This window comes from Dendropsophus ebraccatus, chromosome 13 (genome assembly GCF_027789765.1).
Source record: "Dendropsophus ebraccatus isolate aDenEbr1 chromosome 13, aDenEbr1.pat, whole genome shotgun sequence".
Classification (NCBI taxonomy): domain Eukaryota; kingdom Metazoa; phylum Chordata; class Amphibia; order Anura; family Hylidae; genus Dendropsophus; species Dendropsophus ebraccatus.
In genome coordinates this window covers 15,789,867-15,802,916 of record NC_091466.1, presented here as the reverse complement: position 1 = coordinate 15,802,916, position 13,050 = coordinate 15,789,867, and the positions used below count along the sequence as shown (strand labels likewise).

The 13,050-nt window shown below is 48.3% G+C and overlaps 1 protein-coding gene across 5 annotated transcripts in view; it reads right to left on the bottom strand.

Moving 5' to 3' along the window:
• The window catches only part of LOC138771099 (NACHT, LRR and PYD domains-containing protein 3-like), a 128,718-nt gene that overhangs the window by 115,230 nt on the left and 438 nt on the right, over positions 1 to 13,050 (bottom strand). For 3 of the 5 annotated variants that reach the window (XM_069950555.1, XM_069950552.1, XM_069950556.1), the window contains one exon: positions 1,829 to 1,874. In XM_069950555.1, coding sequence (XP_069806656.1) covers positions 1,829 to 1,853 — 25 coding nt within the window. In that variant the 5' untranslated portion in view covers positions 1,854 to 1,874. Of the gene's footprint in view, positions 1 to 1,828; positions 1,875 to 3,890; positions 3,964 to 8,841; positions 8,933 to 11,082; positions 11,181 to 13,050 lie in introns of those variants that run through there. The other 2 variants (XM_069950553.1, XM_069950554.1) reach the window with 2 other exon arrangements.

Sequence of the window (13,050 nt, the reverse complement as noted above, 5' to 3'; positions counted from 1 at the left end):
TGGCCAAAAATAAAAAATCTTAATTTTTATATTTTTTTTAACATTTCAGACGATTCTCGATTTAAGTCTTGATTGTCTTTTTTTTCTAATTAAACTGGTAAAATGAAAATGTTATTGGTGTTTTGAGGCGGGAACTGTGCTGCTGTAATAAAGTCCGCTTATATGTTATGGGAATACTGGCTGTCATTATGGGGGGCACTATGGCTGGCACTGTTATGGGAATACTGGCTGTCATTATGGGGGGCACTATGGCTGGCACTGTTATGGGAATTCTGGCTGTCATTATGGGGGGGCACTATGGCTGGCACTGTTATGGCAATACTAGCTGTCATTATGGGGGCACTATGGCTGGCACTGTTATGGGAATACTGGCTGTCATTATGGGGGGGCACTATGGCTGGTACTGTTATGGCAATACTAGCTGTCATTATGGGGGGCACTATGGCTGGCACTGTTATGGGAATACTGGCTGTCATTATGGGGGGGCACTATAGCTGGCACTGTTATGGGAATACTGGCTGTCATTATGGGGGGGCACTATGGCTGGTACTGTTATGGCAATACTAGCTGTCATTATGGGGGCACTATGGCTGGCACTGTTATGGGAATACTGGCTGTCATTATGGGGGGGCACTATAGCTGGCACTGTTATGGGAATACTGGTTGTCATTATGGGGGGGGCACTATGGCTGGCACTGTTATGGGAATACTGGCTGTCATTATGGGGGGGCACTATGGCTGGCGCTGTTATGGCAATACTGGCTGTCATTATGGGGGCACTATGGCTGGCGCTGTAATGGGAATACTGGCTGTCATTATGGGGGGCACTATGGCTCGCACTGTGACAATCTAGCACACTGTAATTTTCATACATACATTATACTTGATATTATAGCGCCTTCACTACAAATCCCTGCATGCCAAGCCATAGGCCCCTCTATAACACCTCCTCCGTACATAATACCCTAACCTGCATATATCATCATGCCCCACACGTCACATCCTTGGCACTGTATACACAACCAATAGTCTTCCGAAAGTAAAACACACAATAGGCTTATATACACTGGCTAAAGGCATCACGCACAATGGGTATAGAAACACTGGCTCATCAGAAAGCTTAAAATCCTTAGATACACCCACACAGCGGTGACTATGGCTCATGATAGATTTAGATACACCAGCTCTGCAGACTGTATCATTAATAATTACATATGTAAAGACAGGCTTAGATACCGCAGCTGAGCAGTTATTAACACTGAATGGATTAAATACATAGGCTCTGCAGGCAGTATCACACACAACAAGCTTAGATACACTGGCTCAGCAGATGTGACACCAGCTCAGCAGTCATTATAGGTCCTTCTCCTCTGTAACCTCATCTGTACTGCAGCTTATCATGGGTTCAACAGTACATCTTTCTCTTTGGCTGCTGCTCTGATGACTTCCGGTCTGCCCAGCACATTTTACTACTTGCCAGCTGCAGAGTTCAGAGGTTATCAGTGCGCTGCCAGATAATGCAAGTCATTGGCGCTGCAGCCAAAGAGAAAGATGAGTGGTTTAACCCTTCCTGCGCTGCAGCACATAAGTGATACAGAGGTGCTCCTGCTGCACACTGATATCTCCTCTTCCCCCGCATAGGGTCCCTTACATTAATCGTTTTTTTTATTTTTTATTTCCGAGAAAAATCTAATTATCAGCCCCCCTCTGGGCGAATTAATCAAATTAATTTGATTAATCGCTCAGCCCTAAGATGGTGGAAGATCATCCACCAAATACAGTAATAATATTGTTATAGGAAAAAAAAAAGAAAAGGATGATTCCTTACCATCTTCAGTAATTTTAATAGCCATTCCCGAGATGGAGAAAATAGCCTGTAAGATAAAAAAAAACAACCTTTATTACACTAATGGTACTTTTACACAGAGCGATAATTCGCCCGATCGCACGATTTTGAGTGAACAATGTTTTTTTTTATAACGATCAGCGTTTAGACGGAATGATACATCGTACAGAAAAATCGCTTAGCGATCGTTTAAGCCTATCTCATACATAGGTGAAATCGTTGAAAGACTGTTTACACGGAACGAACTGCGAATTTTTTGCGAGCGATCAACGACGATTTGAGAACTTGTTGAAAGTTTAAAATGAACGATTTCTCGCTCGTCGTTTGATCGTTCGCTGCGTTTACACCTACGATTATCGTTCGAATTCGATCGTTATCATGCAAATTCGAACGATATATCGTCCCGCGTAAAACCACCATTAGTGACCAAAGACTTTTCTGCATTTGACATCCCACTGCGAGTATGTAAGGAGACCGCCCGGTAACCCCCCCGCCGGCCTGAGCATATAGTGTACCTGCTCCAGGATCCGGCTTGTTTCCGGTGTTCCCAGCTGGACGTCCCGCCTGGAACCCCAGAAGCAAGCCGGATCCTGGAGCAGGTACACTATATGCTCCGGCCAGCAGGGGATTAACAGGGAGGTCTCCTTACATACCCGCAGGGGGATGTCAATCCCATTGCGAGTATGACTTCCCATACAAACTACAGGGCAGGGATCCGCAGAAGATTTCTCTGTGAATTCACAGCGAGAAATCAGTTGCAGATCCGCCCTGTGTGTGTGTAGCCTTAAACAGAAAAGAAAAACAGATTTTTTTTTTAGTGTACACAAAAACGTGGTCGGTTTTCTTTCTTTTTTTATAATAGAAGTCAATGGAGAAACTGATTCAAACGGATGCACACAAATGCATCTGTTTTGTTATCTGTTTTTCAAGTTCCTTGCATAAAACGGATTATAAAAATGGATTCAAAAAGGCAGTGTAAACACAGCCTATAAAATATCTTGGCGGAAAAAGCCGGCAGCATCTCTTCGGGTGCGCGGGTTAGGAGCGCGACGGCGCATGTGCCAGGAAGATAAGCTGATGAGGACAGCGGGCGGCACCATGGTATACGGGGGGCGGGGAAAGGAAGGAGAGGCGAGGAAAGGCCGGCAACGTCAGAAACACAGGGCGGGGACGGCGCTGAGCGGACACACCAGACAAGTGGCGCTGACCCAGACACGTTATTTCAGCAGCGCCGGGGGGTTAGGAGGCAGCGCATGCGCAGTCACTGTGATGGCTGGCCGGCGGACAGAGGGCGGAACGGGAGGTAGGGGGAGACAGAGAAGACCACTACACAGGCGGTGCTGGTCTAAGGCACGATCGCTCTAGGCCACGCCTCTAAGGCACGGCTCCAGCTGCAATAAAGTATGATTTTCGGGCACTGGAAAGCGACACCAGCGTGGAGAAACATACCACCAGCAAGGCCTTATCATCAGCTACAGGAAGGTATAAGTAGTTGTGGGGGGCACAAAGTGGGTACAGTGTCGCTTTAAGATTTTTGGTTGCATCATACATCAGAAAAAAATTCAGAAAAAGACATTAAAAAGCCCCATGCAAACCAAAATAGTACTATTAAAAACTATTCCAATGAGACGTACCTCCGCACCTGCCCGAGCTTGGTTTAATCAACTAGGGGCTGGTTGGTTGGTTGGGTCCAATCACCTGGGCACGCATGGACGGTGCTCAGCAAACTTGAAAAAAGTCTCTGAATGCAATGCCAAAAGGATAAAAGTAATGCGGCACACGTCCAATCTTTGCTAGTGATAATTTATTGTTCACATGCTCGTGGATACAAACAGGAACATAGGCTACGATCGCTCGCGCTCTCACCGCGCTTCCTCCTGGCCCATATCTCATTACTACACCCACCCCCTCTATATACGTGCGTGCAGTTTAAAGAGACAGTACAGTTATTTACAACAACTATACAAGAGACACCATAAATAGTGAAAGTAAAAACAATGATAATGCAAACATTAGGATATAGTAAAAAACTGCAATAACTTACAATATTGTATCATAAAGTGCCATCATAGAGTCCATTTATAATATTGCTTGTAAATCTGTGCGGTCATTAAGACCTAACGGACCAAGAGCTCCTGTACGCAGGATGAATTCCATTTCTTTTTTCAGTAATAAAGCATGTTTGTCACCCCCTGCTTTTGAATTATTAATACGTAACAAACCCATAAACTTCATGTGTGATACATCACCCTGGTGTTTTTCTCTAAAATGTTGGATCAATTTTGGACATCCCTTCCCTGTTCTGATTGAACGCAGATGTTCTGTTCAAACGTTTTTCAGAACATCTGCGTTCAATCAGAACAGGGAAAGGATGTCCAAAATTGATCCAACATTTCAGAGAAAAACATCAGGGTGATGTATCACACATGAAGTTTATGGGTTTGTTACGTATTAATAATTCAAAAGCAGGGGGTGACAAACATGCTTTATTACTGAAAAAAGAAATGGAATTCATCCTGCGTACAGGAGCTCTTGGTCCGTTAGGTCTTAATGACCGCACAGATTTACAAGCAATATTATAAATGGACTCTATGATGGCACTTTATGATACAATATTGTAAGTTATTGCAGTTTTTTACTATATCCTAATGTTTGCATTATCATTGTTTTTACTTTCACTATTTATGGTGTCTCTTGTATAGTTGTTGTAAATAACTGTACTGTCTCTTTAAACTGCACGCACGTATATAGAGGGGGTGGGTGTAGTAATGAGATATGGGCCAGGAGGAAGCGCGGTGAGAGCGCGAGCGATCGTAGCCTATGTTCCTGTTTGTATCCACGAGCATGTGAACAATAAATTATCAGTAGCAAAGATTGGACGTGTGCCGCATTACTTTTATCCTTTTGGCATTGCTATTAAAAACTATGGTTCATGGCGCAAAAAAAGGACCAAAATTAAGCATGTTAATTTTGAAGAAAAAGTTAAAATTTTATTAAAAGTGCTAAAATAAAACATCCGTGTGCGCCCACATCCCAATTCACCATTGAACACAATGGAGAGTGCGGCCAGAGCCTTGAATAGCGGCCACACAAAACTGACATGTCAGTTTTTCGTGCGGCCGCTAGGGATCCTGGCTGGAGTCTATACTATGGGGGGGGGGGGATTTTTGAAGACCGGCGTACTTATATTAGGCCCCTCCCCCCTTTTACCTGTCAGGATTCACTAAGAGGCGCACGCCGGCACCGGGCTTTCAGCAGGTGTAGGTGTGGATTCTGATTTAGGCATAAATCATGATAAATGAGGCGCGGGAGGAGGCCACGCCTCCTCACCGCCTTGTCTCGCCCCCCCCCCCCCCCAAGCTCCCCCAGCCCGCCTATCAGGCGAGCGGGGCGTACGCCAGGGAGAAGGGGCAAATCTGTACCTTCTCCCTGGCGTACGCTTCGAATAGACATTTCATTAATGCTATCTGCAGACCGGCACCGCAGTAAATAGCGGGCACGGTCTGATCGCCGTGCCTGCTAATTAGTCTTTTTTTAGTCCTAGTGATGTCACGATACCAGAATTTTGAGTTCGATACCGATACCAGCTGTTTTATTTTGATACTCGATACCATTTCAATACTAAAGTTTAAAAAAAAAAAAAATGTAAAAATACAAATATAATGCCCCCCCCCCAAACTGCAGATATGTGCACAACACCTCCCAGCATGCCTCTATGTGCAGAAGTAGGTATGCTGGGAGTTGTTGTGTACAAAGAGGCATGCTGGGAGTTGTTGTGCAGAAGGAGGTATGCTGGGAAGTTTTGTGTACAAGGAGGTATGCTGGGAGTTGTTTGTACAAGGAGGTATGCTGGGAGTTGTTTGTACAAGGAGGCATGCTGGGAGTTGTTGTGCAGAAGGAGGTATGCTGGGAGTTGTTGTGTACAAGGAGGTATGCTGGGAGTTGTGCAGAAGGAGGTATGCTGGGAGTTGTTGTGCAGAAGGAGGTATGCTGGGAGTTGTTGTGTACAAGGAGGTATGCTGGGAGTTGTTGTGTACAAGGAGGTATGCTGGGAGTTGTTGTGTACAAGGAGGTATGCTGGGAGTTGTTGTGCAGAAGGAGGTATGCTGGGAGTTGTTGTGTACAAGGAGGTATGCTGGGAGTTGTTGTGTACAAGGAGGTATGCTGGGAGTTGTTGTGTACAAGGAGGTATGCTGGGAGTTGTTTGTACAAGGAGGTATGCTGGGAGTTGTGCAGAAGGAGGTATGCTGGGAGTTGTTGTGCAGAAGGAGGTATGCTGGGAGTTGTTGTGTACAAGGAGGTATGCTGGGAGTTGTGCAGAAGGAGGTATGCTGGGAGTTGTTGTGCAGAAGGAGGTATGCTGGGAGTTGTTGTGTACAAGGAGGTATGCTGGGAGTTGTTGTGTACAAGGAGGTATGCTGGGAGTTGTGCAGAAGGAGGTATGCTGGGAGTTGTTGTGCAGAAGGAGGTATGCTGGGAGTTGTTGTGCAGAAGGAGGTATGCTGGGAGTTGTGTACAAGGAGGTATGCTGGGAGTTGTTGTGTACAAGGAGGTATGCTGGGGGTTGTTGTGTACAAGGAGGTATGCTGGGAGTTGTTTGTACAAGGAGGTATGCTGGGAGTTGTTGTGCAGAAGGAGGTATGCTGGGAGTTGTTGTGTACAAGGAGGTATGCTGGGAGTTGTTGTGTACAAGGAGGTATGCTGGGGGTTGTTGTGTACAAGGAGGTATGCTGGGAGTTGTTGTGTACAAGGAGGTATGCTGGGAGTTGTTGTGCAGAAGGAGGTATGCTGGGAGTTGTTGTGCAGAAGGAGGTATGCTGGGAGTTGTTGTGCAGAAGGAGGTATGCTGGGAGTTGTTGTGCAGAAGGAGGTATGCTGGGAGTTGTTGTGCAGAAGGAGGTATGCTGGGAGTTGTTGTGCAGAAGGAGGTATGCTGGGAGTTGTGTACAAGGAGGTATGCTGGGAGTTGCTGTGTACAAGGAGGTATGCTGGGAGTTGTGTACAAGGAGGTATGCTGGGAGTTGCTGTGTACAAGGAGGTATGCTGGGAGTTGTTGTGTACAAGGAGGTATGCTGGGGGTTGTTGTGTACAAGTAGGTATGCTGGGAGTTGTTGTGTACAAGGAGGTATGCTGGGAGTTGTTGTGTACAAGGAGGTATGCTGGGAGTTGTTGTGTACAAGGAGGTATGCTGGGAGTTGTTGTGTACAAGGAGGTATGCTGGGAGTTGTTGTGTACAAGGAGGTATGCTGGGAGTTGTGTCAGGAGGCTGCTGCTGTACAACTGCAGCTCCCAACATATCTCTTTGTGCACTACAACTCCCACCAATCAGCTAGTTATTCCGTTTCCTATATTTTGGGAGACCCCTTTGAGTTTGTGGAGGCTGCAATGCAGTTATTGCCCACAAGGTATTTAAATATGTAAAAACCTGCAACAAGTAACCATACCGCAGCATGTGAACACAGCCGCAATTGGCCAGTAACTTGTGTCATAAGAATTATAGCAAATGATCTGGATATTTATAGGATTGTTATATATATTGTAAGTGTCTGTATATATTGTGGCACTGCAGCGGGTCTATGCACAGCACCAGGGTTGGCACAATGTACATGGGGGGAGACCACCACAGAATATTCAGACACTACAATGCCATAGATAGAGGGGGCAGAGAGAGAAAAGAGAGAGAGACAGAGAGAGATAGATAGGAGACAGAGAGAAAGAGGAAATAGATAGATACTGTAGATAGATAGATAGATAGATAGATAGATAGATAGATAGATAGATAGAGAGGAGATACAGGGCACTCACACTGACTGATGGACACAAGAAGAGTGGAGATAAGCCTCCACCGGCTTACAGCACAGGGAGAGGGTCCTGGACACTGCACGGGGAGGCTGTGGAGGAGGGAGTAGACACACAGGCCGGGCAGAGGTCACCACACTGCCCGGGAAGCACGGCCTGTGCTATGGAGACCGCTGTGCAGCTGCCTTACATACAGACCAGTGATTGATGTCCTGACGACCTGTCCGGGCTATCGGGCGGCTGCAGCGTTCTCTTCAGGCCCCCTGCATCCCGGTCAGTTTGATGACATGTGATTTCCCCTGGACGCTGTCTGCACTGCAATGCCGTTCTTAATAAAAGGAAGGCTGCACAGCCGGCACCGTGTGACAGGGTAATCTGTAGGTTACATCCCCCTATAGCCAGAGCCGATCACCTCCACTGATGTCCACACTGATCCTGACAGCCCCGGCCTCCCCCACCTCACAGCTCAGCTACATATATAATCAGGGGCTGGCTGGCAAACTTTGGCCTGGGGGGCAAGCACACAGCAGTGGCCCATGAGTAGCGGACAATCGTCAGGGCACATATACTTAAAGGAGAACTGTTGCTGAACCTAAACATCCCAAGCAGGCAGGGGGTGAGGGGAACATAATAAAGAATCCATATTTACCTGTCCCTGTGCCCCCGCAGTACAGCGTCTCTGCTCACAGACCGGCCTCCTGCAGCTCCTGGTCCTGCAATGTCACGCACTGGGGCAAGTGGGTACTTCCCGCCGGGACATGACAATGCAGGAACGTGAGGAACAGGATAACAGCAGCCGTGAGAGAGCTGGTGACCCTGTGCTGCCGGGGCACGGGGTTGAGTAAGTATAGATTCTTTTTTATGTTCCCCTGGCCCAGGATTTTTATATAAGGCCAGAGTTTAATCTGCTCTGGATTGAATTGTACCTGGTATGGACATGGACATCATACTACTACTGACCAAACCCTGTATACTAATATAACCAATAATACTACTATAAAAGGGACCAATAATACCCCCACACCATGACCACATACTATAATCACACAGTAACTACATTATAAATGGTTCCTTGATAATACCATCACTCCACAAGCATTACTACTATACTGGTACTACACTTCACCACACAGGGGCCAATATTCCCCCAAACAAATAGAGGTGTAAGTACAGTGCAGACACATCCAGTGACTCACAGGTGACGTCTTCTCTGATCAGAGTCGGTCAGGTTTCCTTTTCATTTCCATCATGAAGACTTCTTCCAACCACAAATCATCACAGCATCATCTGCCAGACAAACATCTTCAGGACCTTACTTTTACAGCACCTTTAACCACCTCTATACAAACTCTCTATCATAGTGCCCTTAAACAGTAGAAGAGACTTCTTTGAAGACCAATCTGTAGTCGTTTCCCTTTTCTGTGCTTCTTTCTATACTTAGATCCCTTCTTTATGCCTGTATCTGTAGTTAGGATCCATCATTGTGTCCTCATCTGTAGTAAGACCCCTTCTTTGTGCCCTCATCTGTAATGAGACCCCCTCTTTGTGCCCCATCTGTAGTTGTGCTCCCTCTCTTTGCCCTTTGTAGTTGTGCTCTCCCTTTGTGCTTCCATCTGCAGTTAGCCCCCCCTTTGTGCTAAATAAATGGTACCCCTTTGTCCAAATGAACTGTACCACCGCCCCCTTGGATAAACTGTGCCTCTTATTAACTGTGTTTATATTAAATAGTGCCACTGTCCCCGTGTTATACTGTGCCCACAATGTAGTTTGCCACTGCTTACTTAATAAACTATATAACCTATGCCCTCCAATGTACTGTTCCACTGTCCTCTCTAATGTACTGTACCACTGTCCTCTGTAATGTACTGTACCACTGTCCTCTCTAATGTACTGTACCACTGTCCTCTCTAATGTACTGTACCACTGTCCTCTCTAATGTACTGTGCCTCTGCCCTCTCTAATGTACTGTACCACTGTCCTCTCTAATGTACTGTACCGCTGTCCTATCTAATGTACTGTACCACTGTCCTATCTAATGTACTGTACCACTGTCCCCTCTAATGTAATGTACCACTGTCCTCTAATGTACTGTACCACTGTCCCCTCTAATGTACTGTTCCACTGTCCTCTCTAATGTACTGTACCACTGTCCTCTAATGTACTGTACCACTGTCCCCTCTAATGTACTGTTCCACTGTCCTCTCTAATGTACTGTACCACTGTCCTCTGTAATGTACTGTACCAATGTCCCCTCTAATGTACTGTACCACTGTCCTCTCTAATGTACTGTACCACTGTCCTCTCTAATGTACTGTACCACTGTCCTCTCTAATGTACTGTGCCTCTGCCCTCTCTAATGTACTGTACCACTGTCCTCTCTAATGTACTGTACCGCTGTCCTATCTAATGTACTGTACCACTGTCCTATCTAATGTACTGTACCACTGTCCCCCCTAAATCATTGTTTTCCAACCAGTGGCCCCTCAGCTGTTCCTAAACTACAACCTCCATTATGTCAGCAGGACATGATGGGAGTTCTATTCTTGTAGCGGCTGAAGTGTCACATGTTGGAGAACACTATACTAATTAAACTGCCCCCCCCCCTCAATTATTGTTTCCCTACCAGTGGCAAAACTACACCTCCCATTGTACCCTGGTGGCAAGGCATGATGAGAGTTGTAGTTTAGTAACAGCTGAGGAGCCACTGGTTGGGAAGCAATGATTTATGGGTACTGTTTATTTAGTGTGGTGTTTTCCAACATGTGACCCTCCTGCTGTTCCTAAACTAGAACCCCCATTATATCTGGCCAGCAGGGCATGGTGGGAGTTGTAGTTTGGTAAGAGCTGAGGAGCCACTGTTAGGAAGCAATGATTTAGGGGTACAGTTTATTTAGTGAAGTGTTCTCCAACATGTGACCCTCCTGCTGTTCCTAAACTACCATCCCTATTATCTCCTGCCACCAGGGCATGATGGGAGTTATAGTTTTGCACTGAGGAGTCACATGTTGGAGAACACTACTAAATAAACTGTACCCCTAAATGATTGCTTCCTAACAAGTGGCTCCTCAGCTGTTACCAAACTACAACTCTCATCATGTCCTGCCACCAGGGTACAATGGGAGTTGTAGTCATGCAAGAACTGGAGAGTCACATGTTACAGAACAAAGCACAATGCCCCCCTACCTCCCCAATATACTTACTAGCAGGTCCATGCTTCTCTGCTGCTCTGGCCTCTTCTAATCAGGTCTGACCAGAGCAGAGAGGAGCAGGCCCGGCTAATCACACTGCAGAATCATGGAGTGGAAGCTGGCTGACCGGACAGGGAGGTGAGTGTCCCCTGCTCGAGCCAGCCCTAGGCTACTGTATAGTGGTGGTGTCTTACAGCTTACAGACCCCAATACTATACAGTGACCCCCCCAGACCCCCTCCCCAGATACCTGTCAGCACAGTGGGCGGTTCCTCTCCCAGCAAGCGTCCTCCTCTCCCTCCTTCATGGGCAGTGCACTTCTCTTCACTCCCTGATGCAGCAGGCTGCCTGCACCACCAATGAAGAGAAGTGTGAGAGAGAGAGACAGCGTCACAGCGCCGCGGCCGCTACTTTCGGGAGCCTTGAAGAGGCAGAGCGGCCAAATTAATATCCGGCCTCTGTGGCCCTTAAGTGTCCTGGGGGGACCGGCCCGGGGGGCATATGCCACCCTGCCCCCCGGCCCAGCCCGCCCCTGTATATAATGGACGCATCTCCTCCTCCTCAGCGGGGCCGCTCCATATGCAGGAGACTCGTGCTGCCTATGGAGCGGCTCGGGAAGGGGTTAAATGCCGCTGTCAGGTGTGACAGCGGCATGTACACTATAAAATAGCCGGCACTAGCGATCACTGTGTGCCGGCTATTTGAATTTGCCGCCGCCGGGAGAGCAGAGAAGGTGACTGCAGGGAGCAGGGGGCGGCACACAGAGAACACGGCCGGCGCTCAGCTAGCCGCCTGCCGTGTTCTCTGCTCTATACTTTATATTAAGCTGTGTTATTAGGCAGCTTAATATAAAGTATCGATACCAGGAAATCCTGGTACCGAACCGTATTTTTGCCCGAAATATCGATAGTAGTATCGATATTTCGGTGCATCGTGCATCCCTACTGCAGCCTGTCATTAATGGTAAGGGACGGGCTGCTCACTGCAGCTGGCTCCCACCTCCTATGAAGCGTGATTCGTAGCCCAGGACGTACCGTGCGCCCAGGGTCGTCCGGGGACAGACTTCCAGGGCGTACCGGTACGTCCTTGGTCATCTAGGGGTTAATTTTTTTCTGGTTTTGCAGTGTACTTTATGCAAAAATTAAGTCTGCCATTGCAAAGTACAATTAGTGGCGCAAAAGCTAAGGGCTCATGTGGGTCTGTAGGTGTAAAAAATGCAAGTGCTATGGCCTTTTAAGCACAAGGAGGAAAAAAATGAAAGCGCAAAAAGGAAAATTAGCCGGACCTGAAGAGGTTAAAGCCAATGTACCTCTAGGTACATCAATTTGGCATGGCACCAGTCTATTACTGAGCACTGGCCCACCGGCTCCCCAGTGTGATACAGCTCCATTAGAATCAATTAAGAGTAACAGGAGTGAGATGGTCAAACTGGGGGCCGGTGGGCCCACCCCGAGTCCTTCATGGCGGGCCCACCCCGAGTCCTTCATGGCAGGCCCAGCCCCAGTGCTTCATGGCGGGCCCACCCCCAGTCCTTCATGACGGGCACCCCCCCAGTCCTTCATGGCTGTCCCACCCCCAGTCCTTCATGGCTGTCCCACCCCCAGTGCTTCATGGCGGGCACACCCCCAGTGCTTCATGGCTGTCCCACCCCCAGTCCTTCATGGCAGGAACACCCCCAGTGCTTCATGGCTGTCCCACCCCCAGTCCTTCATGGCAGGAACACCCCCAGTGCTTCATGGCGGGCACACCCCCAGTCCTTCATGGCGGGCAAACCCCCAGTGCTTCATGGCGGGCACCCCCCCAGTCCTTCATGGTACGCCCACCCCCCGTGTTTCATGGCGGGCACCCCCCCAGTCCTTCATGGCGGGCACGCCCCCAGTGCTTCATGGCGGGCACCCCCCCAGTCCTTCATGGCGGGCACGCCCCCAGTGCTTCATGGCGGGCACCCCCCCAGTCCTTCATGGTGGGCACACCCCCAGTGCTTCATGGCTGTCCCACCCCCCCAGTCCTTCATGGCGGGCACCCCCCCAGTCCTTCATGGTACGCCCACCCCCCGTGTTTCATGGCGGGCACACCCCCAGTGCTTCATGGCGGGCACACCCCCAGTCCTTCATGGCGGGCACGCCCCCAGTCCTTCATGGCGGGCACGCCCCCAGTGCTTCATGGCGGGCACCCCCCCAGTGCTTCATGGCGGGCACCCCCCCAGTCCTTCATGGTG